General features: G+C 41.9%; 1 protein-coding gene across 1 annotated transcript in view; it reads right to left on the bottom strand.

Annotated features, from left to right (window-relative positions):
* Positions 1-6143: 6143 nt before the first annotated feature.
* The window catches only part of CDC5L (cell division cycle 5 like), a 32318-nt gene continuing 10876 nt past the window's right edge, over positions 6144-27585 (bottom strand). Inside the window, exons 10-16 of the mRNA XM_054291755.1 lie at positions 27067-27229; positions 25874-26038; positions 24177-24257; positions 23607-23852; positions 20655-20852; positions 8701-8913; positions 6144-6609 (exon numbers count right to left, since the gene is read on the bottom strand). Of these exons, the coding sequence (XP_054147730.1) occupies positions 6505-6609; positions 8701-8913; positions 20655-20852; positions 23607-23852; positions 24177-24257; positions 25874-26038; positions 27067-27229 (1171 nt within the window). The 3' untranslated portion in view covers positions 6144-6504. The remainder of the gene's footprint in view (positions 6610-8700; positions 8914-20654; positions 20853-23606; positions 23853-24176; positions 24258-25873; positions 26039-27066; positions 27230-27585) is intronic.

Below are 27585 nucleotides of genomic sequence, written 5' to 3'. Positions count from 1 at the left end.
CAGGTTTGGACTTCGTGATCTTTCCAACCTTAATGATTCTATGACTCTATAAAATCCACAGGATGTGCTATAGCAAACATTAAATACATAAAGTAATTTTTTTTTCCTGCTGTATAATCCTTCCATGAGGTAGAAAGTGGCCAGATACTCTCATCTTCCTCTCTAGAGAGCATGCAGGAAGCCAGAGACAAAAAATTCTGCCTTCACCAGAATTTGGATGTCTTCCAGGCAACACAGTGATGCTGGGGGGGTTGGGACTGGCAAAAGTGTGACCAAAGGTCCGGACCTTCCAATCCATGACAGGCTGAAAGTTTGGCATCTCTCCCAGAAAGGGGGGGATGCACTTTGTCATAGCAAAATGACACAGTTGTGTGACTAAAATCTGTTGCAACAGGGACAGAAACTGCTCAGGGCCCTCTAAAGCAATGCCCAACCATTTATTATGTGGGGTGAAAACACCTCATGGGTGCTCCCACCAAACTGCTGTTCCTGGTTTTGTCTTGTTTTCCTCTAAACTTGAAGCAAGATGGCCAGCACTGTCTCTTTGTAACTAAAGCACCAGAAAAATGGGGAACAAAAACCCTGGAGGTCACTGTTGGAGCTAAGGATGTAGAAGCAGCAGTCTGAAGGGAGAATATCTTTGAATAAACCAGCTGGAACAGGGAAGTGAATTTCAGAGTTCAGGGTCTTGTAAATATCTGTGTTCTCCACCTTTCTAATGAAAGACCCTACCTCTCTCCAGACCCTTGGAAGCACTTGGCAGGAGCATAGATCAAGGAGGGAGAAGCCTGTTCTGTGCTAGAGATTGATTTGGTTGAGTCAGAATTAAGAAAAAAAGTGGGGGAACACAATCTAAGGAATAATTTAACTTTTATTTATAGTTATTTTATGGTCTGCCATGGAGCCTAATTAATGTGGTCAGTAAACTCACTCTTTTTTTAAGACCCAGCTACAGTGATGGCCCCGCCCAAGCCCTAAGATAATTCATGAACAATTATAGATAAGAGAGAGACAGCTTTGAAATCAATGTTTTACACAAGAGCCAGATATTACAAAGATCAATGCAATAATTAGGTTTTTTAAAAAATAAATATATCATACAGTTGAACTACTCCAGGGGTGCCTTTGTGTCTGAGGTTCAACCAGTGGATTCTTTTAATCAGAATTAGTTCTGGAATAGATTTTGCTGGCTGTGGAGCTAAAAACGTAATCCTGGCTGGCTCATTCAGCTTTATTAAGCATTCATGACTATTTTTCAAAAGAGAATCTCTTTCTTCTCCTCACAGAAAGGCTCATCAAATACAGACAGGAGAGGAAAGGAAAGGAAATCTCAGCTCCATTGAAGCTGAAGCCAAATCTCTCACTGAATTCACTGGGGCCACAGTCTCACCTAGGCTGCATAACACACTTAAAAATGCTACTGGCCTGATGATTATACAAAATAGACCCCACATTTCTGTCCTGAGAGGGGAGAGGGAGAGGGAGAGGGAGAAGAGGGGAACCTAAACACACATCTGTCTGATCCTGTGAGGCATTTACCAGTAGCATGTACTTGGCAAAAGATGTGATGTATGAAGTGAATAAATAACAAACCAGTCTGTGTTTCCTTGTGTTGCAACTCTTAAATGCTTTTGATGCACATAAATGATCCTAAAAGATGAACTTGCACTTCCTTTGAGGAATCCTTGAGGAATCCAAACACATCAGCACCAGGGCTGGGACTTGGAAACCTGAAAGTCATTGAATGAGGCAGACCCTGTCTAATCTGATCTGTGAAAAACTTTTTACTTGAAAGCAAGACTTTTCTAACCCTGACACTATGCATCTCTCAATGAATCACAGTAAACCCAGACAACACCCCCAACAACTGGCAAACAATCAAACCCACGATGAGTAATCACACCAGCAGCAATGATGTAAAACTCTGCCATACCCACTTTACCTTTTCACCTACTGTGTGCATCACAATCACCCCTGAGGCAGCAGGAATTGGTTAAAGCCGCCTCATTTAAATACATAAAAAGCTAATGAGGCTTGCTGAAGGGGAGATGACTCACCTAAAGGCCTGCATGCAACCAAAAAAGTTAAGCTCCTCTTTTTTTTATCCACAGCTACTCCCCTTTGCTTCAACATTATTAAAGTCTCAAAAGTGCTTAGTGTGGAACTTTCAGAGGGTGAGACAATTGCATGTGCTTAGGGGAGATACAGGGCTGCATTGGCTTAGATATGTGTCAAATTGTCTTTTGAAGTCTTTTTCAGGGTCTGATCTCACTCCTGATGTCAGTGCAAGTCTTCAAGGTCAGCAGAAGCAGGTATTTTTTGTTGGTAAGGAAAGGTAGAAACTGGAGCCCTGGAAAGGCAGAGCACACAGGTCTGGAATCAGTTACAGGGACACTCTGCCTTGAGATGAGCATCTGGCTAGTTTTCAATGTGCTTTTCACTCAGGTAGGAAAATGGGGGAAATGCTATTTGATACTCCACTTTTAAATCCTGCTTGGGAGACAGGTGTTGCTTTGAACCCACATTATGGAAGATAACTGCAAGCTGGATTCCAGAGATGAATGTGAGGCAGATTAAGTCCAGACCACAATAATCTCTCTTCTCCAGCAACATCACTGACCGAGGATACTGAAGGCAAGCCAAAGTTCACACACTGGTTTATGATACTGTTAGCAAGTCTGCAGCCAAAACAAAAGTTCAAACATGGGTTTTTATGCATTTTATTTAGAAATCTATGTTCAGGCCATGATGACAAAAACAATGAATTTCCAGAGTTTTCATCAGGGGCACAGATCCAGCTGAGTCTGTCAGGGACCTAATTGTGGGTAGTTACCTCATGTCAGCTACTGGCCCTGGAGCACCCAGCCCATGTTTCACACTCACTTTAAGCAGACAATGAAGTGGGACATCCTCTGGCAGAAGCAATCACAGAATCATTAAGGTCGGAAAAGACCTCTAAGACCATCAAGTACAAACATTAACCCAGCACTGCCAAGCCCAAGGCTGATCCAGGTCTCTGAGCACCACATGAACGTGGTTTTTGAACACTTCCAGGGGTGGTCACTGCTCTGCTGCCTGTGCAGCCCATTCCAATGCCTGATCACCCTTTCAATGAAGAAATTTATTCCAATATCCGATTTAGCCCTTCTTGGTGTAATTTGAGGCTATTTCCTCTTGCCCTGGTTACCAGGGAGAGGGGCCTGACCACCACCTGGCTGCCTCCTCCTGCCAGGGACAGCCAGAAAGTTCCCCCGAGCCTCCTTTTCTCCAGGCTGAGCCCCCACAGCTCCCTCAGCTGCTCCCCTGTGCTCCAGACCCTTCCCCAGCTCCATTGCCCCTCTTTGGACACTATTCTGTCCCACTTCCACCTTCACTTGCACTTCCTACCTGGAAATGTGGCCCAACTCACATCTGCCCTGTACAGGGGATTGGACAATCAAGCTGGATGAACATATTTTAACCCAAATGTGCTGCCCCAATGCTTGTCTCAGCAAACAAGGGTGCAAAAGGCAAACAAGCAGCGACAGGCAAAGACAAGATGCTCCTGTTGGCACTGGAAGTGTCTTTTTAAGGCAGTCAGAGAGCTCTGGTGTGTCTTGGCCACCGCTGGCTGCCGTGACTAATTACAGTGTTACACAGAGCTTTTTTCTCTGGAGATTTGCCAGGTTTGGAAGAGCTGGCTTCAGCTGTGTTGGATTTCTCACAGGGAAGCTCCTTTGCCTCTGAGGAGTCTCCCCCTTACCCTGAGCTCAGGATCTCTGTTATCTGTTGGGTATGGATGAGACACCCAGCTGTTATAATTTAGCCCCCTTGGCTTTCCCAGGTACCGGAATCCAAGTCAATTGAAGTAAATGACAGCCTTATCAACTCCACAGACTTTGAAGCAGTCTCCAGCTATGGGACTGATCCAATACATAAATGCCAAGTCTGATTCCAGGAAGGGAGAAAAATCATCAGCTGAAATTATTTAAAGGCTTGCAGATATATTTTGGCATGCTGAATGGAAATGGAGGAATTTCTCGGGGAGAATGTTAAATAATTCTCAAAATAATTGTTAACACACACAGCACAGCCCACATCCCACCTCTGTCACACAGGTTAGAGCTTCCCCACTGTAGTGAAATGTTCACAAGTTTGCATTGTTTATGGTTATACTTATTATTGTTCCTGGAAAGAAAGATCAAATCAGTGGCTGGCTTCAGAATTTAAAAAAAAAAAATTGTTGTCAAGGTATGCTGGTCACTCCTGTGTCCAACAAACACCTGCATTTAGCTAAAGAGCCATTTAGACAGAGATTCAGGGAGTGCTGTTCAGGACATAAACTGGGCCAAAGCCCAAGAAATAGATCTGGCAAGCCTGAGCTCCATCATCACCTGCAGCTGGAAGCACTGGCATCTACCAGCATCCAAATTTGCTTGGACAGATTTCCTGAGCACTCCAGTTTAAGATCCCACACCTGAATGATCTCAGGATGCTTTATCCAGACTCTGCTGCTCCATTCACACCACTCTGGAACCAACTAATGTCCAGAGCACCCTGTGTGAAGTTTTTGGGGTAATTTCAGCAGATCTATGGCTGCCCTAGAGCAGGCAGCTGAGGGCAGGTAAAAATCTAAAGCAGGGCACAGCCAAGCTCTAAGTAAGGAAAGAGACTTTATTGGTTTTCTTTCATTACTGAGATAGAAACTGCAGGACAAAAACTCTGGCTAAAGACAGGGAAAACTGAACTTGCTTAAGTGTTGTGTGAACAAACTGTACTGCAGAAACACTGAGCAAACCTCCAGGTACTTCTCAAACAGAACCACCTCGTGCCTGCTGCAATTTATGACTGGTTAATTGCATACATGTCAAGAAAGAAAAGTCTTTTGTGACTGATCAGTCCTTCTGAATTTTTCATTTAAACAATTTAAGGCAGAGTTTGAATACCTGTCTAGCTCCAAAGCTGTCAAAAATACAGGGCACATCAAAGAGGCTCTGCTGCAGCCCTAAAAAGAAAAGAAACAATTGTAGTTGTGGTATTGGTAAACCTACAAGGGTTTCTCTGTTAATATCTCCAGCTACCACACAACCACAAGAACTGACATGATATGCCATGATTTTTCCTTTTGGGTATAACCATCTGAGCTAAAATACCCCATATGCTACAAGATTGATGCTTAATACTTCATTCCAGATGTGTTCTGGCTTAGTTAAATATTTAACACATTTCTAGAAGAATGTAGTCTATAATTGCATTAATACTTCAGAAGAATGATGTCCTGGTGAGTAAAGGGAAAGCTATTCCAAGGCTGGCTGTGTCCCTACCCCTGCCAGTGACAGCAGGACTCACCCAGGTTACATTTAAAAAAGTCTGATAATCATTGATCTCCATGGATGGCATTGACAGAGCCACACAGGCACAGCCCTGACAGTGCTCCACAGTAACATTTCCAAAGCCTAAGCAAAGTGACACTGCAATCTGGTAAAATTACAGGCAGCAAAATCCCCATCTAAATTTCAAATATATCCAAGTAAAATTGCACGATGCATGTTACTGGATGTATTTAATTGCTGAATTTTGTGCTGTTAACAACAGTTTTGCCTTTTTCCCTCTGCCTTTCCACAAACTATAGCTCAAAAAACCCAAAATGTAGGCATATTCCCACCTTTCCCTAATTCTATCCTTACACCTCAAGACAAAGCAATGAGACACTTAAATCCTGTTGGGATGTGGTGAAAGGAGAAGAAAACCCAGAGCTTCCTTCCTACCTCACACCATGGGCAGCAAAGCAGCAGATGATTTATAAAAATTAATGCTTAGAAAAATTAACAGTACATTTTCTGCTGAAATCTATGGTGGCATTAGGCCATGCTGGGTGTCTTTATAAAATTTATCCCTGCATGGGTCCAGGATGGGGAGATTATGCCAGTATGACTACTAGAACAGCTAAATAAAGCTGGGAGTGTTTATTCACAGGCATAGAGAAGAGTTGGGAACATGGTACTTATTATCTGGACATCAACTATCCTGCACAGGTAATTCCTATTACAAATTATTCATGGAAAATAAAGGCAGCAGCAGAGGGAAGGAAGACCAGATAAACAAAGGAGGGCTGGGATAGGTGAATATTCAATTTTAGTTAAAAGACAGACATTATTACTTCATTGTTTTTTAACATTCCAGATTTATTCAAAAGACATTATTCTGCATGTATCTTACAGGTCTTAAGACTGGTAAAACACTAGGAATAACGTGATAACCCTAGCAAATGAAGACATGGCTGAAATCATACCAGAGTGATTTTTCTTTTCTTTCAATAAAATTTTGGACATTTCAATCCCATTTTTAACACTGGCCAGAGCTATTCATACCTAGAGCATTTGGAATAGTCCATTGAAGGAACAAAACTTGACAAGATGGAAACAGCAGACTACACTTGATTTTTGCAACTGCTGGCAAAAGCTGCTGGAGAAGTATCTGCACACTTTAGAAATGTTATATCAGTGACAGATGGAATTTTGTGCTTTAATACTTTGCTTGAAAAGTCTCTTTATCCAACATGAAGTCAGCAAATCTCTGCTGGAGTTCCTTTTCTCTCTCCTGCTGTCGCTGCACATCTTCCTTCAGACACTGTAAGGAAAACATCATTAAACAACCAGTCAGTATTCCACCAGTCACACCCATGAAGATCATTACCAAAGGCTGTATTTTAGTTCTTCTAGAGGAAGAGCTCAGAATTAAGATGGAACATTGCTGAAATTACTTACTTTAAATATAAATGTATAACAGAGCAGTGGATGTAAAGTATCGAGAGTCACAGTTATTTCAAATGTCAGGTAGCTCACTCTGTTTTTGACAGCAGCTAAGATCAAATGCTTCAAAAGGAGAGATTTCAAATTGGAACCTTGCCACTTACTAAAAACAGGTGCTATTAGCAGCTATCCAGTGATTTAATATGTTTTAACTGTTATCTTTCAGTAAATCAATTAATCACTTTGAGTTTGTAGATACATGTATCAGCATTATCTAAATTATTTTCACAAAATCAGTTTTAAGAACTGATGCATTTTAACTTTTTTTAGCAAGTGGTTGAGAATATCTACACCTCAATGGAAGCCTCTGTTCTGGAGGAAAAACCACATTACAATAAAAATTGTGCTTAGGTGAACAGTTATTCCTTGGTGCTGGTTCAAACCTAGGACTGAGTCTTGATTAAGGGTTATCTCATTAGCTGAATAAAAGGAGAATATCCTGGAGATCCTTAAACTAAGAAAAGTGGCTCCAAGGTAGTGATTTCAGGTATATACCAGCATTTAGTTTTCTGGCTTTTAAGGAAGAAGGAGGTTTTAGACAAGTTTTACATTTACTCAAAACTCTAAGAGTAATTAAAACCGAAACAAACCAAATCAAAAGAGAGATGGAACTTGTGCTGATATGCATTGCAGAAGACTTATAAAATAAACCACACAAGGAAATAAAAAAAAACTTAAAGTTAAAGAACACACTGCCAGATTAGTCCCAGCCTCTAATATGTGTATCACAGAATCTTTGATATTGAAGTAAAAGACAGATGAATCTGGTAACAGCCAAAAGGATAATTTTAAGAGAGCACTAAAAACTTGATACCAACTCAGGCTGTAAAGGTCAGTGTTGGGGAAGATGAAACAGGAATGCCTTATAAATATGATTGCCTGGCAAAAGATTTTAAAAATATGGAAACTATAAGCGAGATTGAAATGAAAGCAAGCTTTGAGATCCCTTAGTTACTGAATAACTGGAAAACAACGTTGTGGCTGGCTGAAGGTAATCCTCTTTTGTGACCATGTTCACAGGGGTCTGAGGATGAGGGAAGAGATGAGGATCCGACTCCATGTTTCAGAAGGCTTGATTTATTATTTTATGATATATATTATATTAAAACCATACTAAAAGAATAGAAGAAAGGACTTCATCAGAAGGCTGGCTAAGAATAGAAAACAAAGGCTTGTGGCTCAGACAGAGTCTGATCCAGTTCACTGTGATTGGCCATTAATTAGAAACAACCACATGAGACCAATCACAGATCCACCTGTTGCATCCCACAGCAGCAGATAATCAATGTTTACATTTTGTTCCTGAGGCCTCTCAGCTTCTCAGGAGGAAAAATCCTAAGGAAAGGATTTTTCATAAAAGATGTCTGTGACAATCCCCTTTTGATGAAACAATACCCTCTGCTTGCAGACAGGCCCAAGGGTCAGAGCAGACGCTACCAGCTTGGCAGAAGGGACCCAAAGAGTAGTTTTGAGCGTTTAAAATGTAACACAGTATGGTAATGTAATGGTTCTTACAGCCTGTATGTAAATGCTATAGGATTTGTATCTTGTACTAGATTGGCTAGTGAGAATTAGAATATTCAGCACAGAAGAGATTTATTGTATTGTTACGGGAACCTCACTCTCTTACCCTCTTATCCTCTTCTCTCTCTCTCATCCTCTTTACCACTGTCTTTACTTCTCTCAGTCCTGCTCTGAGCTGTGGCTGCTCCCAGCAGGGCCCTGCACCCAGGCCCTTGGCAATTAACCCCAAGTTCCAGGACCTGGCTTCAGAGATCTCTCGTCTCCATCCATCCTGACCATCCTACCCCCCGATGCTCCTACAGGTCAGAGCTCGTGCCTTGTAAAAACATCTTTTCCACGAGGTGCCTGTGTGTGACCTCAGGTACTGGATATTTTGGAATCTCACCTCCAGTCTCCGAGGGATGGCAGCATCCTCGTGCTTCTTCAGCTCCTCGAAGGTGCGCAGCTCCAGGTGGGCCTGCTCGATCTGGTCCCACAGATCGTTCAGCTGCTTGATGAGCCCCATTGCTCGAGACTGGTAACCCCCAAGGAGGATCTTCAGCTTCTTCTCCATCTTGGCAGCCCTCTTGGCTTCAGTGGTCATGTGGCCTCTGTTGATCTGCCAGAAGGAACCCAAGAGTTGCTTTAGTTACCCAGAATTCAAAAGTCAAGAGGGAAACAAAAGTAAAAATATATCTGTGGAATGGTGTTGAGTTGATAAAGTTCTTTGATTTCTATTAAAATAATCATACTGCACATTTTACAACAATCTAGACTTCTGGATTAAAATCTTTGTAAGAGACATAATACATCTCTAAAATTGTAATCCAGACAAAATCCATAAACAGACAAGAGACACAAATTACAAAATTCTGTCACCTGGGACACAACACCAATAACTGAACATATTTGTGTTTATATGTTATAAATGTTGTACAAAACATTTATAAATAGCAAAGGTAATAGAAGTCTTTGTGCATTTCTCCATCTGGGGTAAAATTATATGAGCACTAAAAGAATGAAATAGCCATCAGAATTTTTAAAGGCATCAAAGAAATCTTTAACACTGAATCCCAATCACAAATGGCCTAAAGATGAAGATTAAATTATATTAAATATTTGGAAGAAATTGCTCCCTGTGAGGATGGGGAGACCCTGGCACAGGTTGCCCAGAAAAGCTGTGGCTGCCCCATCCCTGAAAGTGTTCATGTTGGACAGGGCTTGGAGCAACCTGGGATAAGGAAGGTGTCCCTGCCATGGCAGGCAGTGGAATGAGATGATTTTTACAGTCTCTTCCAGCCCAGGCCATTCTATGATCCTATGAAACCAAGAACAAAGGCCTCCACCACTGAGCACAACTGTGGAGAGGTACAACAGCTCAGATCTTTCAACAGGGACATAAGGTTCCTTGTTGAGGTTTTTTAATGTTGCTTCCTTAAAAAAAAAAAAAACCCAACAAAACAAAATTTTTTTTAGAAAGGACTGTGTGAAGAATGTCAAACTCAAGAAAAAACTGAACTTCTCATATTATGATTTTTGCCACACGTAAAGATATAGTAGTGGAGAGCATGAAATATGATATGAAAGTTTCTCAAGTATTAAAATATAAAAGACTCATTCAGAACCACAGTGTCTGAGTCACCAATCCTTGCCTCATTTCTTTAAAAATCAAAGCTTTGCTGGTGAATGTTCTCACATACAAAGAAATTACCAATCATCAACCAAAATGCAGCACCTTTTCATTGATACAATTGCTCAATATATCATTTATTACCAATGAAACAGAACTCCTCTGGGGAGGAACTACTGAAGAGGGATCTGCCCTTCACAGTGATAACTACAGTCAGCCATCACAGTCTCACACACCAAGCTACTGCAAAGTGCATTTCATCAGCCCTCCAACTGTACTGAAGTACCCTCTGTTACACAGCTGCAGGTTTCTGTAACGTGCCCTCCTACTCCTTAACAATTTATTCACTCATTTAGAACAGTTTTAGTTGGTGGTGCAGAGATAAACAAAGTGAATGGTCAAGGGAGCAAACTGTTAATGGGTGAGTGAAAGAGAAATTTGACTTTCTGAGCTGTCTAGTTTGCTCCTGGGGAGAGCCCTGCAGACTGCTACGCTTTTCAAACTCTGCTGGCAATGTAGACTCAAGCTATGCCCAAGGTGCTTTAAGCATACAGAAAGGCGCCTCTTTTTCAATATTTATATAAATCTAGAGAAAATTAAATAAATAGATTAGGGATTTGTGAGGATACTCTCTGATGGAAAAGTATGAAAGCTTTAAATGTCTTCATTGGTAAATAATATGCTATTACTGCAACAACAAATACAGCTGTGCAGTCAATGAACTATTTTCCAATTACTGTTTCTTGGATGGAAAATGTATGCTGAGCACCACTGACATTTAGAGATCATGGAATAGATGGATGCACAGGCAAACAGAATTCTGTTTGTAACAGAGGCCTAATGTAACAAAGATCAACTGTGCATGTTGCTCCCAGCATTACAGACAATGTAGAGTATGGCTGGTATGAAATGAAACTCCCATCACAATGTCACTCTTCAGAGCAGGCTAAAAAAGACCATTTAGAGAAGTTCCACTGTTCTGTCATCCTGAGTGAAGATCTCATTCCTCACTGTGAGGGTGGTGAGGCCCTGGCACAGGTTGCCCAGAGATGTGGCTGTCCCATCCCTGAAGTGTCCAAGGCCAGGCTGGATGGAGCTCTGGGCAACCTGGGCTGGTGGAAGGTGTCCCTGCCCATGGCAGGGGGTTGGAATGAGCTGAGCTTGAAGATCTCTTCAAGCCAAACTATTCTGTGATTCCATGATCTCTCAACAACCTAATTTCCTAACAAAATGTTAAACACTGAGTGCCTAAGGGCATAAATACAGTTAACAGCACTATCCCCACCATACAAAAAGAGACTGGATCAGGGCACGGTGGTCACAAGCCCTGAATTATCCCCATGCTCCAAGCAGCACCAGCAGCAGTGGCAGTATTGGCTTGGTCTCACATTTTTACAGTCTTCAGCTGGGATTCACTTTGCTTGGCTTTAGACATCAGCATCTGAGTTTGTCACAGGAGATCTTTCTGTCATCAGGAGAGAAACTGGCAACTCCAGGGCATGGCTCATCTCATGCAGGGCTTTGGGACAGGATTAAACACCTCAGTGAAGGGCTCTTCACTGATGGTGATGGGAGCACAAACTGTTTGTTTAGACACTGCTATCCAAGACCAGGTAGATCAACCCCAGCCCAAGTGGGCTTTTCTATCTGAAAGTGTTAGATATAATACAGCATTTTAAAATTTAAAGCTTCTAACAAAGCCAGTTCAAGTCTAATACTTATTACAGCATCAGACCCTGATTATTTGAGCACTCTTGAAATTTTCAGAGAATTTGACTTAATATTTCTGAGTTGGTCTGGATACTGGACTCTTAACTACTAGAGCTCCTTAGGTTATATGTTCCTATATTGCTTTTCTACTCAGTTCCTCGTCCCATCTTGGATTATCATAGGCCTCACTGCTGTGAAAAGACAAAAACAAGAAAAGAAAAGAAAAAAGCCTCCCAAGTTTCTAAAACCAGAAATAACAGTCCTTTCTTCCTTCTCTGCTTAGGGAGAAACGTGAACACTCACCACTTTTTCCCCTCCCTCCCAACTAGAAAATTTTAGGACCTACTATGAGAAGGTCAAAAGGAGGTCTCAGCTTTTGTAACAAATAATATTTATTAAAAATTGCTGACTGCTGCATTAGTGCCAACAACTGCATATAATTTCAGTTCAAGCTTCATAAAATTTTAAGGCTCAGATACCAAGCTAAAAATTCCAAGCAGTTATGAAGAGGTGTGTTTAAACAGTAGTCTACATTATTTGCTTAAAGCAAAGAAATAGATTTGAGTAAAATCTGACAACCATTTCCCCCTGAACCTAACAGAAAGAGTAAAGACATTTGAAAGATTTCTCCTCTTATTTATTTTGTACTGTTCCTTGGCCAGCTTTGGTTCTGCTGACTTTTATACCAGCAACAGCAAAATGAGAACAGCATGTACAGACACGGGGCAAGATGATATATGATGTTAAGGCAAGTGTGAGAGCCTCATCCCACCCCAAATCTCCAATGTAAAAGCTTCCCTCAGGACTCGTAAAGTGGTGTTCAGTTTTCAGTACTGCACCAGAGAACCAAGGAAGAGAAACCAAAACAAGCAGCAGACAAAAGAGCCAAAAGAGCAACAGACATAACCAGAGGTTTATAAAACATGATCTAGAAAAGGGAGACAGTGGAAAACCAGGGTTTGTTTCATTTGTTTTTCCTCTGCCGAACAAAAAAAGAGAAAAAGAAGACACAACACTCTGCTTTAAATATCCCAAAGTTAATTGTGAAAAATTCATCTGTTCTTACTGCTACTGAGAAAGGAAGAGGGACTTACATTTGGGAAGGAAACTTTAGATGTTAGCTGTAAGGTTTAACTAAGGACAACGAAGGACAGAGAAGGACTCCTTATGAGAACAAACATCCACTGGGAAAGATTTAAGAAAAACTGACCCTGAGGAAGGAAGAGCTCAATTGCCTTAAAAACTTAATTTTCAGAATTCTCATCTCACCAGGTCTACTGAGGACACCCCTCCTCAGTTCCAAGGGTTTTTTGCTGTACTGACTTGGTTTGTTTTCCTTCCCTTTAATGTGGAGCTTCTGGTAATCCCTGAACAGCATTAAGCTCTCTTGTCTTTTAATTGATCTTCCTAATCACGCTGGATGGATTAAACAAACATGGAAGAAAAACTGCTGCATGTTCAGAGCAGAGGCACAGTCAAAGTAAACCAACCTGTTCCATGACCTTGGAGAATCAACATCATCACAAAGCTGCCTCGCCTGAGCACAGAAATCCTGTGCCAGCTTCAGCCACGCCGGCTGAGCAGAGCACTCCTGGAACACACATAGGACTACTCTAAACCTTACTCCAACTTCCTTCCTCACCTCAGACCCACACATGGCCCTCCCAAATTCAGTTCTGCTGGCAGGAGATGGATTGACTTAATTGGAATGGCAGGTTTGTGAGCTTGGCTCGTGCTGGCTCAGCTGCAGTGTCTGCAGTGAGAGCGCTCAGCTCGACAGTAGCTTGTGCTCCAGGCCAGGCACCTCCAACCACTCCAGGGACAAGGACCCCACACTACAGAATCCTCTGGCCATGCTGGGGTCATCTGCCTTTACAAGCTTATGGTGCACTCAACAATAGCATGTTTAAAAAAAAAGTCATTACTTCAAAATGCTTTTTCAGTTCCAAGCTCTTGGGCAGAATTCTCCATTTTTGGCTTGAAACACTGTTATATCTGTCTAGAGTTTGACCAGGCAAAACTCTCTGTAGAGCCCTGCCTGAGTTACCCCCAGGTTAGTGAAAGATCACAGAATCACAGAAATTCTAGGCTGGAAGAGACCTGTAAGATCATTGAGTCCAACCCATGTTCTAACACCTTAACTAGATCATGGCACCAAGTGCCACATCCAGTCTTTTTTTAAACTCTTTGAGGGATGATGACTCCACCACCTCCCTGGGTAGATGATTCCACTATTTGGACCACTCTTTCTGTAAAATACTTCCTCCTTAATTCTGGCTTGCATCTCCCTTGGCGCAGCTTGAGACTGTGTCCTCTTGTTCTGTCTGTTGTTGCCCAGAGAAAGAGACCGACCCCCAGCTCACCACAGCCACCCTTCAGGAAGCTGAAGAGAGTGATAAGGTCACCCCTGAGTCTCCTTTTCTCCAGGCTGAACAACCCCAACCCCAGATAAGTCAACTCTGCTGGAAACTGAGGCTTGGAGTTGGTATCAAACCAAAATTGCATGTCCAGTGTAGAACAATAAGGCCTCAATCTATTAAACAACATTAGCTCAGCTCATTGACCTAAACCACTTCATGAGCTTGACATAATTTCACATTTCTGCTGTGGCACTAAAGATCACAGAATCAGAGAATGGGTTGGAAGTGACCTGAAGGATCAAATCACTCCAACCCTCCAGCCATGGGCAGGAACACCTTCCACTAGACCAAGCTGCTCCAAGCCCAAGCTGGCCTTGAACACCTCACCTCCAGTAAGGTGCTCTACTTAATGTACGAGGGAGAATGAGGATCGTGAAGTAAAGGGGCTGATCAGGAACAGAGCAGTCAAAGAGGGACTGAGCTTGTAGCTGCTAAGACATGAAAAAGAAGAAATTCATTCTAATTGACTGGGATCGCACTAAGTTTTTTATGAAAAGATTCACTTAAAAAATCCTCAATTTAAGGCACTGCTGGTAAGCAACTACAGCTTCCCAACTGAAACTAGACCAGATGTTCAAAGCTTGCACAGCAATATAAAGCTGCCTTTTCCCAGTTTAATAGGGGAGCCCCAGATAAATTCCTGTATTGTACTTTGTCACGTAGATCATGTACCACTATGACTTACTGATATCTGCAGAACACTGTTCTCTCTACTCACAGCCAAATTTAATGACCCAGGAGCATGCTCCCCCTGAAGTATATTCCACAAATTATAATGACTTGTCTTCAAACACCATGAGTCAGTGTGACTGTTGAGTAAAAACAATACAGGGTATATGAAAAGCAAGTGTTCCTACAGGGGCTTACAGCATCCAACCAGAACTAGAATAATCTAGGAAAGTTACTGTGCAAGTCAGTAGTCATTGCTGGTCTACAGCCATGACATTAAAGTTCACTTTGAAGATTTTTATTTGAGAACTGCTTCTAAGACCAGCAGTTTTATGAGTGATACCCATGTATGCTCCCTACAAAGAAAGGAGGTTGTACTGAGATGGGTGTCAGTCTCTTCTCCCAGGTAACAAATGACAGGATGAGAGGAAATGGCTTCTAATTGCATCAGGGGTGGTTTACACTGGATGTTAAGGAAAAAAATTTGTTATGGAAAGGGTTGCCAAGCATTAGAACAGGCTGAATAGGGGAGTGGTGAAGTCACCATCCCTGTAACTGTTCCAAAAATGTGTGGATATGGCACTTGAGGACATGCTTCAGAGGTGAACAAGGTGGTGGTATAAGGCTGATGACTGGACTTGGTGAGCTTAGGGGTCTTCCAAATTTAATGACTCAAGGATCCTATCTCAGTCACAGCAGAAACATATCTAGAAAAGCATAGTTTATGATGAAAAAAAAATTATTTTTACTAAACTTTTTTGAAAACTCTACCACTCATTGGGAAATAAAAACCTTGCATTAAGATCACAGACAGCAACACCCAGCAGAGGCCAAGAGCTTTGATTAACCACAAGCAAACAGAGGTCCCTGCAGTGTCTGTGAGGTCACAGGGCAGCCAGCACAGTGTAATCACCTCCAAATACCACTCCTGCACTACCAGAGTGCCTGCACCGGCCTCTTCCAGGGGCTGACAAGGTTGAGGAAGCTCAGGCAACAGAGGAGCTGCCAAAGAGCCTGGCTCCCTCTCAGTACAGCAGAAACTCCATGGTGATCCTGCAGCACTCAGTTCTGGACAGTGAGGGTGTGCAAAGGCCTTTGCAATGAGACTTTGTCAATGGTGACCTTTATTTTTAAGCACACTAAATTACCAGATTCTGAACAATCTGACAGTGAAGACCTCTGACACCTCTCTGCTGTGATCCTCTGAAGTGGATTCCACAAGTGCAAGACATTAGCACAAAATAAAAAATGTGACCATAAAACCAATGCTACTCAGGATTTTCACCATATTTTAGTTTTGTGAGCAATTTCTCTGTTTCTAGTCCTATAAAATCTCTTATTTTCTACGGGTGCTTTCTGAGTACCAGCACACCTGAAAATGCAAAAGAAACTGCAAACTTTAGCACATAAACTAGAGAGAAAGTAAAAGACAATCTCCAATAAACTAAAGTGATACACCCTTCAGCAGAGTGTACCATGTATCCTATAAAACTCCACCTAAGCAAATCTGAATTAATTCAGAAGACTTGGGCTGCAATTAAAAGAACAATCAACACTTTGATAAATCACCACCTTGATGTATCTTGGATACTGCAAAGAATAGTTAATTTACCAGATTTTGCACATACAAAGTGTGTCTTGAACTTTTCCCCTGTAGGGTTCCAATAGAATTTATAATTTAGTAATCAACTGAAATGATAATATTAACTACAACAATTTTAATTAAAGTATTTGTGTTCTGCAAGCCAGCTTTATTAACTGTCTTCAAAGGAAAAGCAAAGATGGCAGGAAGTTTCTATGTTGTGAACTACAAAGGGAAGCAACTAGCTTGTTAAAGAGATGCCTTTACTATCTCATTTCATCTCACAATGTTCACAGTTTAACATGTTACTAGGAATGCTTTTCTTTACAAATGTATTGTTTGGAAGAGAAGGGAGTAAAAGGTATTGCAGAGAACTGAAGCCATTACTCAACATAACTGAAAGCATCAGAAAACTCCAATTTCTGAAATCCCTTGCTCTGCAGTGTAGCCTAGCCTTGGGAAAATACTCTGGGGTTTTAAAGCTACTGGAAAGATCAGAAAATTCCACAAATCTAAGGTGTACCAGAGCCACATACTGAGGTCACAGGGATTCACCTGCATAGACCTGAAACTCCCCATTTTAATCCAAGAAAACTCACATACTAATCCTCTAACACTCTTAACCCACATTAATAACACATTCAAGAAGTCCAAAACCCTCAAAACAAAGCAATGAAAAGTATCACTAATACACAGCAGTACACTCCAACATCAGAGCTACTGATGAGCTGTGCATCACTGATGATGCCTGGACAGGACACCCAGCCAAACAGAAGCTCTCACAAGGCTCCACTTTGCCTCCTCAAGTTCATCAATAACAGCACAAATGTGTTTGTGATATCAGCATCCATTTGAGAAAGATAAATGCAATGTCAACATAGAATGCCACCAGTAAACCACTCAGGCAGTGAGAACAGGACAATTAGAGGAAGATGAGTGTGTGTCCACACCATCAATCCAGCCAGGAATCTCTGAGTGATGAAGATAGGCCCAGACACAGCTTGGTTTTTCTGCACAGGACCTGCAGGGTGTCAGCAGCCCCATATGGAAGCATTAGACAGTGACTTCCCCATGTGCAGCTGTGCCAAATATCACTGCACTCTCGTGGTTTTTTCCCTCTAAAAATCTTAGTGCACATAAATGGGCAGAAGCAGCCCCCAAAACTGACCAACATCAGTTGCTGCTGCTGGTAAACTTTGTTTCACAGTTTCTACTCTTCTCACAAAGACAGCTAAGAGTACAAGCAAGTGTCTTGGGGTACCAAAAGCTGATCTAATATCCCTGCTTTTCATTAAGCTTGTCTGATACTTCCCATTAAAATATCTATTTCAACTGATATTGCTTTCAGATAATTTTAATTGGAAAAACATTAAAATGAAGGTGGGTTTTGTCATTGCTGAGAATGGGGTAGGGAAAGAAAATCTGTGCTTTTTTATTGCATATTCATTTGTTCATTAAACTGCTCTGCCTTTTATTTATTGTTTAAGAAACGATTCAGCAGGTGAGCTATGCTTAAAAAACCTGTATATCTTCCTTTTAGGCAGGGCCTTTTAGGGTCAAGCCACAGAGCTGCACTAAACTGCATTTTGCACACACTTGGGAGAGGTTTTCAGTTCAAATTTAACTTTGCACAGAGTCCACCTGCACTCAACAGCAGCGAGTTGTGAGAGGCAGCACAGGGCTCACTGCACCTGCAGGCATGGGCTCTGCTGGGTCCCCTGGGGTGGAATTTGGGAACACAGGAAAATGGGAGAGCAGGATTGTGTGTGGAATTGCACCAAGCCATGAGTCTCATCCAGCAGCACTCTGAGCTCCCAGGGGATGTAGCTGCATTAGCCAGAGTCCCATGACTGCAGTGACTGATGACAGACACAGAAGGGGTCAGACTGGAAGGGACCACAGTGGCTCCTCTGCTCCCTCCTGCCTGCTCAAGCAGGGCCATCCCAGAGCACAGGGCATGTGATTGAGTCCAGGCAGTTCTGGAATATCCCCAGTGAGGGAGACCCCACAGCCTCTCTGGTCTCTGTTCAGTGCTCAGTCACTGCACAGGAAAGAAGTTCTGCCTCCTGTCCAGGCGGAACTTGCTGGGCTCAGTCCCTGCCCGTGGCTCTGGTGCCATTGCTGGGCCCTGGAGCAGAGCCTGGGCCCTGCTCTGCCCCTCCCTGCACACAGGGACACCCAGGGCTGAGGGCCCCTCTCAGCTGTGCCTCCTCTCCAGGCTGAACAGCCCCAGCTCCCTCAGCCTTTCCTCCTCAGGGAGATGCTCCAGTCCCTCCATCATCTTTGCCACCCAGCACTGGATCCACTCCAGGAGCTCCATGTCTCTCTTGTCCTGAGGAGCCCAGAACTGCACACAGCACCCCAGATGTGCCTCAGCAGGCAGGGCAGAGAGGCAGGATCACTTTTCTAAGCTTGATGGGACACAGCTAACAGGATTTTGTTAAGTGCCTTTCACAGAATCCCATGCAACGTTGGCAGAAAATAAAACCTTTTCTTTTTTTTTTTTTTTGGCAAGACCTCTGATTTGTATTTTGCTTCCTGGGTGACTGTCCTGTGACTGCAAAGCAAAGACCATTTAGAACAAACATACATGAGCTTGATAAATGATAACTTGACCTTACTTTGCTTCAGTATCCTTAATACACATTCCACCACCAACTACTCATTCAAATATTGGGAAGAGAAGGACAGAAATCAACAGCACAAGAAAGTCCACACAGAAGTAACCAATTTAGACTGCAGAAACAGTGCACAGGATAAAGGCACAGGGCCACACACCAAACAATTAAGAGAAAACAAAATATTCAAGAACTACTCATTAAGCAAGTACCATCCACCCTGTGCAGTAAATGAGTCTGTGGAAAAACTAGGCTGCAATCATGAAATTAAAGACTGTCTCAAAAAGCATATGCACAGGCAAATTAAGGCTGTTCATGCATTCCCTAACTTGGGACTGTTTGACTGTGCAACTTTAGTAATGCCCTTCTAACATCATTTTGGACCTAAGATATTTAAATTTCAAAAGGATTTGTACACAAATTAGGTGCAGCCCTCTGACTTCTGGCACGCTGCCTGCCAGGCCAGGCTGCTGCTGAGCTCCCACACGGGTTTGGGAGAGCAGAGCAAGCGAGAGTGTGGCAGGCAGCGCTGGGCAGGGCAATGGCGCTCTCTGCTGGGTGAGCCGCAGCACAACAGCGGCTCTGGAGTCCATACTAAACCCCTACTACAGGGATACACACAGGTGAACTGCTCCTGGCCTGAAGCCGGGCTAAAAACTGCGGGAGCTGCACCTGGACACTGCCCTGGACTGACAGACTTCACGAAACACACACTCATGTTGCATTTTATATGCATGAATCAAGTGAAAATTCAGCCTTTCTGGCCTCTCTATTTCTGGGGTAGCAGTTGTCTGGGGAGGTTTACTTCTAGCAACAGTTGATGTTGATGTTAAATACAGAAAAACTGTTTTTGAAAAGTTTCCTTTTACCATAGGAAAAAAATAATCTGATTCCTGCATAATGTAGAGAGACTTTTAGGCTAAAGCAGTATTTTAGAAAACATTTATGACTTACTGCAAGTCAGAACAAACATGTTCTGTGGGAAGAAACTGTTTCAGACCAGCTTACTTGTTATCATGAAGGTTGTCTATTTTTGGTTTTTTGTATGGAGTGTTTGGGTGAAAATCTAGAGAGGAATGGGCAAGGGAAATCAGTGTCAAAGGGTCTGACAAAGATAAGTGAAACGGGATCGCAGACATCCATTGTTCTCTTTTTTGGAGGGAATTTCTGGAACTGGAAAACGATGCCAGTCTGGAAAGAACTCAAGACTATCTAATCTTCATGTATGTAATAGTCATTCAGAAACCAAAATTAAGTTGGAAAGAGAACTTGAGAGGAACTTTGGCACAGAGATGTTTTTTTTAAGTATCTTTCTCTGAGGTTTCTCCTCATCCTGGCCACAATCAAGTGCAAACTGAGGAAGATCTGATCCACTCACAGCAGAGATTAAGAAAACATAAAAAAATCCACATGCAATTAACAGACAGCAGAACCTGACCTTCTCTCCAGTAGAGAATGGAGTGGATGAGCTGTGTTACAGCTAATAGTGCAGAGAGAAACTTTGTGTGGGAATACTCTGTGTGGGGATATTGTAAGGAGGAAGATGAGAGAACGTGATTTTAGCACCACAATAACATCTAGAAACTCCCTAAGAAAATTCCTCAACAACCAACCTTTTCAAATGGATCCCTTTAAAAGACCTGACTGAACTCCTACAAGGAAAAATCACAGAAAAACCACAAGGAAACTCAAAAAAAGGAGGTGCAAAAGGTAGAAAAAAGTGACACTGACCTCGAGCCTCTTTTCAAGTGACTCTATCCTGTCCTTTTTGCTGGCCAGGTTAGCCCTTGTGTAGCGGCTCTGTCCAGGCAGGTACAACACTTGGCTGTAACATTCTTCCCACACCTGGTTATAAGCTTCACTTGACAGCTCTCCATGCCCCATGCCTTGCTTTACCACCTCCATCTCTTGTGCCAGTAGATCCTGTGCCTGTTGGAAAGGATGAGAGAAGTTGCAGTTACAATACACAGGATACAAGGAAATTTTTTTTTCTTTTCAAACCTTCAGTGTGCAATTCATGGGGGCAGCTTTTCTTTTCATACTCAAAGCTCACCATCAGGTTAAGCTAACTATGAAATCAAACACAGATGCTGTGGATTACAAATGAAACCCAGGCTAGAAGGCTCCTCAGAGCACAACTATCCCTCATTTTATATAATTTGGCCAAACCTGACATCACTCTGGCGTGGCTAATGAAAGCTGTGGCACAGCGAGATACTTCATCTTGCTGCACAAGAACAGAGATAAAAGCAGGGACCTTGAGGGGAGGGAGAACTGCACAGACAGAAGCAGCTGTCCTATGAAACAAAAATCACTTTTCATTTCCTTTTGCTTGCCCTTCTCCATACAACCTGGAAAGTCAAGTCTAAACATTCCTGGGTGAGCTGTGTAAGTTCTGCTGCAGGAAACACAACTCTGACTGCAACTAACACGTTCTGTGGCTGAAGAACTGTGAGATATGAGCACTCTGCTGCTTCCACTTTAGTTTTCAAAATTTACAATGAACTGAAAATATTCTTGTTGGTCTCACAACTCTTTATATTTCTGACAAAGAGCCTGGCCTGCAAAACTACACAGGCACCCAGGTCCTTCTGATTTTTCTAATAACTAAAAAACTAAAGCATCTTTGCCAGTCTAAGACTTCATTGTTTATAAGAACGTGTCCATCTCCTCTCTTTCAACAGCATTTGCAGGTGCAGCACAAATTTCCCTATCAGCAGTAGGTATCTTACTGCAAGCAGATGTTATGTTTTGTAACTGCACACTGACCAGGTAGAAATTCAGGTATCACCAGATTAGATGATTCCAGAGATATTGGGCAAAAGAAAATTAATTACTTGTTCTTGATGGTCAAGACCGATAAAATAGGAGTAACACAACCACACCTGACAAAGCTAAATGTTATAAATTTCAATTAGCCAAGATTAGTACACTGTGAGGAACTACTTGAGGGTATTTACTTGTGGCACCAGAAGTGTTTCCCACCTCCAGGAGCTCAGCACACCCTGCCCAGCACCACTGCCAATCCTTCCCAAAACAGAACTGCACATCAGGAAAAGAAAGGAGTATTTTATGAAAGGGTTTTAGGATGAAGATGTCCTAAAAACAAATGAAGTAAAGCAAAATAAACAAGCCTCAGATGAGATCATAGAGATAGGAGAATTTTCTGGTTTGAACTGGATTTTAGACAAGAGGGAATATTGTGCTGAATGTGAGAGAGCAAGCAGGAGCAGGGATGCAAAAAAAACTTCTGCCCATCAGTTAGGAGACAAAACTTCCAGAGACTTTGAAGAAAAGTTTCCAGACAAAAACTACTGGACCGTGTAATAGTCTCTAAGGGAAGTGATAGCAAACCTGATTCTTGCTGCACTTCAAAACAACCAGAGAAAGCACTTGGAGAACACTCCTAAGGGAACAATCTGACACTGGCAGGGCAGTGAAATTCATGATCTAACTGTATTTTCCATCTTTAACGTCTCCTGGTACGAGATCTTGAAGTATAATTTTTCATTTCACAGCAAATTGGAAGTACATACTGTTCAGTGTTTCTCCTTTCAGGCTCTACATTCATTGGTCAGATATGGTCAAGGACATGGATTTAAAATCTGCTTGTGTATCTTTAGAGCCACCTTAAAGGAATAAGGGATTTAGGTGCAGAGATACAACAGGTATTGTCAGAGGACAAGAGTAAAGAAACAGACAACTTGGTGGCAAGTGATTTTGCTCTTTTCATTCATTTTTATTCTTGTAGGCATTTGGTCAAAGGTTACTGGCACAGCTTCACAGGTGAAGCTCTTTGAAAGAGCTAAACCACAGAATTGCCTATCTGTCACTTGGCAGCAAAAGCCAACATCTGTAGCTGCTAAAATAAATGAACACCCTGAACTGGAACCCTGGTCCAGAGCTGCTGTTTAACTTGGGATTACAACGCAAAACAGGACACAGTGCCCAGGCCGCCCACTCACTGCAGCCAGCCAGAGCCCAATCTGCCTGCTCAGCACTTCTGGGCCAGGTATGGCTGCAAGGTCAGCTGCCACAGCCCAGCAGGCTCTGCACCAGCACAGCTTGCCTGGATTGAGCCTGACAAGCACAATTAAGCAACTTGATTTGCTGCTCCAATGTACAAGCTGAATACCATTGTCCTATTTGGTCTGCACTGTTTTGAAGAAAATGCTTTGTGATTCTGGATTAATAAAATTAAGAGGCAGCACAAGGTGGGTATCACACCTGGTTAATGCCTTGATGATTTAACAGCAATTTACAGAAATGGCAAAGTAGAATTTGGTAACTGTTGGCATATTATTCCTCTTAGCCTTATTTAAAATGATAAGCAACCACAACACATTCAAATTTGTATCTCAGTGACAATGTCTATGGGCAAATAGAGCATCTTTATCATTCTGCTGAAAACCCAGATTAACATTAGCTCACAGAAAGCAGAATGTGCACTTAAATCATCCTTATTTATTAACTTATCCTTACTTAATGCTTGGCAGTGCTGGGTTAATGATCAAACCTGATCATCTGAGAGGTCTTTTCCAACCCCAAAAACTCTATGATTACAGCCCTTTATACAACCCTCTGGAGACCTCCCAACTCAATTCTGTGCAGGCTTTTTTCCTTAATATTACAGAACTAAGCCCTAAAGAGACTTTAGGTCTCCTCAGGCCACATAATTCTCACCTTCTTGAGATCCTCTTTGGAGAACTTCTCATAAGGATTTTGTTCCAGGTAAGCCATGTGCTCTGCATTGTTGCTTCCAAATCCTGGGCCTTTGCCTTTCTTACCAGTAAACTGTTCTCCAAATGGATGATGTAAAAGGTCAAAATGAAGCATGGTAATCATCTCTTTCTTTATGAGTTCTTCACTTTTCTGCAAGTCTGTTAGAGGTGGTTCCACATTTAAGGGCCTCAGTATTGTTTCATTAACCTGTCCAGGAATAAAAAAAAGTTTGTAAATATAATGTACACCGAAGATAGTAATAAATTCATGTATGTCCACTCAAGTAGGAATTTTATGTATCAGCTAAACCCCACAGAGGATGTGCCAAAACACTTGTGACACATGCAGCAATCTCAACATCTGTGCAGACAAAATAACACATGACAACTCTGCTGGGGAAGCTTCATGAAAATCAGAATAGTCAAAGATTTCACACTCTCATGATTTTCTTTGACTGTATTTCCTCCTATAATGGTTAAAGCCTTTATTTTTAATTTTTGTTCCTTAGCAGTGAATTTTGTTTCCACTTACTTCTGAGGGCCGTGGCAGATTCTTCTGCACAGCTTTGTGCATTCTCTTCAGCTCCTTGGCACGCTCTGCTTCTCGGAGAGCCTGAACAGAGAAGCCAAGTGTTACTGCAGCCACTGTAACTCAATCAGATGCTGCTAGGAATGTATGTGATATAAAAACTAACTGATTATTGCAGCAAAGATTCCTTCTAGTATACAGACTTCATGTTAGTAAGCCAGAGCTAAATAATGTGATGACAACATAATTCACTGCCTCTAAAGTGAATGGGAAGAGCACAGCAGATTAACTCCAACAGAAAAGAGATCTTCAAAAGTCATTTCCAGGCATCAAATCCTCCTTCAATCTCAACTGCAGCAAGATTTTGTTCTTTACACATTTCTCTATGCGTGACAGCTGCTCTAATTCTTCAGACATTAAATCCACCAGGAAAAGAAAGACTCTTAAATTAGCAGCCATGACTCTGTTTCTCATCTTCAATGACTTAAAGTACATATTTCACTAAAACAATACTTGTAAAGTGGAAAAACAAGTGAGAATTCTCCTTACAATATACTTTCAAGCAATAAATAACATGAAAAGCCAAGGTTGTCAGGAACTTCAGGAACAATGACCAACATCTTCCATGTTCTAATCCCAGCATGTCACATCTTCTCTTGAAGGCAGGATGTTCTTCTCTTGTATGATGGTACAACTCAGATTATTCATTCTACACACATACATTACTTGCATTTATTCAGACTTTTTATTAGGGTATGTATGCACAAGACATACATACACATGTATAAAACATGTTCCTCCCCAAACAGGACACATGAGGAATCAAATTCTGGGAAATGCTTATCCTATTTAAAGACCAAAGCATAGGATTTTTTAAAATATTTTGTTCACTTGTCAAGGCACAGCCATTTTCAAAAAGTTCTCTGGACTCAAAAATCCCATTTATTTTTATGAAAAATGTATATTTATATAAGGTATATAACAGAAAGACATTTGCAAAACAAAATTTAGGCTTAGCAAGAAATAGAAAAGGAACTGTTTTTAGAAAGATTTAAAGCGTCTCTGGTTACTGGCCAGTACAGCCAATTAACTGGCAAAATTTAGGTTTGTACTTTATCCAGTCTTCCTTGATTCTAAACCAAAACACAACAAGGACCCATTCAGAAACTGGCAGTCTGGGTAATCCTCTGGTAGTGGCCAAGAGTGCCAATTCCCTGCATGGCAGATTTTTATCTGTGTGCTACCAGCCTGCCTGAGTTTGTATACACCTGTCTAAGCTTTCACAAACAGCAACTTTTAACCTTGAGAGAATAACTTGAAACTGAAAAAAAGCACAGCTCTTATGTGCTTAAAATCAAGCAAGGGTCACTGTAGAAAAAAGCTTTTAATTCATTTTTTATATTCTGGGGGACAAACACAGCAGGTAGGACACAGGCACTCTTAGGGACTTCATCCTAGAAAACGATGTGATACATAACATTAAGAAATTAAGAAAATTATTTAGAGAGAAAACTGATTTGGCCTCTGTGTGTGTATACTCTGATAGCAGCAAAGAAAACAGGTAAATTTTACTTTGCTATCCTGTAGAAGAAGCTGTACCTCTTCCATTGAACAGGTGTGAAACGATGGGAACCACACAAGGAACACATTTTATTTTATTATTTTACACAAAAAGCACCATCCGCATCTCACACACTGACCTGCTTGCGGGCTTCTATATCAGCAGCATCTTCTACAAAGGTTTCATCTGCTTCATGTTCTTCAAGTTCCTTCTCTGCATTTTCAGGCAGAACAATCTCAAAGTCATTCTTTGGAGCAGGGAGGGCCATGAGCCCCATGCGCAGGTGCTCCCGAGACTCCCTCTCCTGTGGGAAGAGCAGGGAGATGTGATTCTGGATTTACACCCTGAGTGCAGTGCAATACCCTGAGTACAACACAATCACACTCCACTCGTCTGCATTAACACACTGATTATTCCACCTCAGTCTGCTGCAAAGCCAGCCAGCACCAGATCTGGATCTGGAGAGTCCACCAGGGATTTGAAGCCTCAGTTTCCCTTCTAGCAGTAAAAAGTCCTTTTACTATAAAAAGGCTAAGAGAGAACTAAAGTATAACTACATCAAATAAACCTTCTCCTTCAAGCTAATAGGAATTTTGAATTTGAAGAGTTATTTTTGTGAGAACATGGCAAACACTTGGAGTGGATATCTTAGCTAGCCAAAAAGAAAACTGCCAATAGCTCAGGTGGGAGATACTCAAAGCCACAGTCGAGGCTGCAGAATCAGCCACATAAAAGGAGTTCCCAAGGTGCCACCTATTAGGTGTATGCCCTTTTAGGCCATGTCTAATTGGCAGGGCCCATCTGGCTGAATCTCCAAGAATGGAAACATCTGCTGCCAAAGGTAATGAAAAAGCCTGGATGGGACTCAGATTTCTGAACATCTCAGACCCCAGTGCTCCTAATGGCAAAAATTAAACTCCTTTAGCTCAGTGTTGTCAACATGGCAAGACTGATGAAAAGGTCCTGTAGGTAAATCAGGAAGTCAAGATAATGAGGAATTTGAGGATTGTGTAGGATTGCAAGAAAAATGAATCTTTGATCAAGATGCATATCCTGCTCAGATTCAAAGATAGAAACAGGATGGAAACTTAACTATGTCTTCTCCAAGAAACAGTTTTAGGGTGTTTACTGAGCACACTGAAAGCCATTCTAAGCTGCAAGAATTCTGTTCCTTCAAACAAAGATTGTATTTTATTATGTGATGAGGACAGACCCATAGAGAGATGAACGCAATATACATTTTATTAGAAAATAAAAATATTTTCAGCAGATGAGAACTAAAAACCTGAAAATAGATAGAGCACAGATTTCCACTTCTTAAGTACCACTCACCATTTGTTTTGCATAGGATGGGTCACTGTAATCTGCCATTCCCTCCTCTGGGTTGATGTTCAGTTTATCCCGCAGGGGAGTTCTCCCAGGAGTTGTGCCAAGGGCAGGTTTGGGAGTCAGCCCTCCCCGAGGAGTTAAACTCTCTGACCCCTGAGAGGGTGTTCTAGTGGAGTGCAATCAGTCATTAGTTTTTTACTAAAGAACTCTACTTACAGAAGTCTGAAAAGTTACATAAACACAGGCTATACATTAAATCTAGAGTTTTTCTTGGGAGGCAGTGAAACTGTAAAGTGCAATTACAAGAATACTAAGAATAAATTGTTTAAGTCAAGGTGCAACCAAGGTCCTGTCAAACTGAAATCTAGGCACATCATCATTTCAAGAGAAGCTTCAGGAACTCCACCAACACAAACTCCCACTGCTGCGTTTGAGAGAAGAGCTTATCCAGTCACCAGGCTTTACTCTGGGATGCAGTAACCAGGGCTGAATTGCAAGCTCTGATTTCCCCAGCACCTGGGC

This window comes from Melozone crissalis, unplaced genomic scaffold (genome assembly GCF_028551555.1).
Source record: "Melozone crissalis strain CALT ecotype California unplaced genomic scaffold, PUWL_Pcris_2 ptg000106l_1, whole genome shotgun sequence".
NCBI classification, from domain to species: domain Eukaryota; kingdom Metazoa; phylum Chordata; class Aves; order Passeriformes; family Passerellidae; genus Melozone; species Melozone crissalis.
Note: the sequence above shows the minus strand (reverse complement) of the source record. Positions and strands in the feature narration are given on the sequence as shown.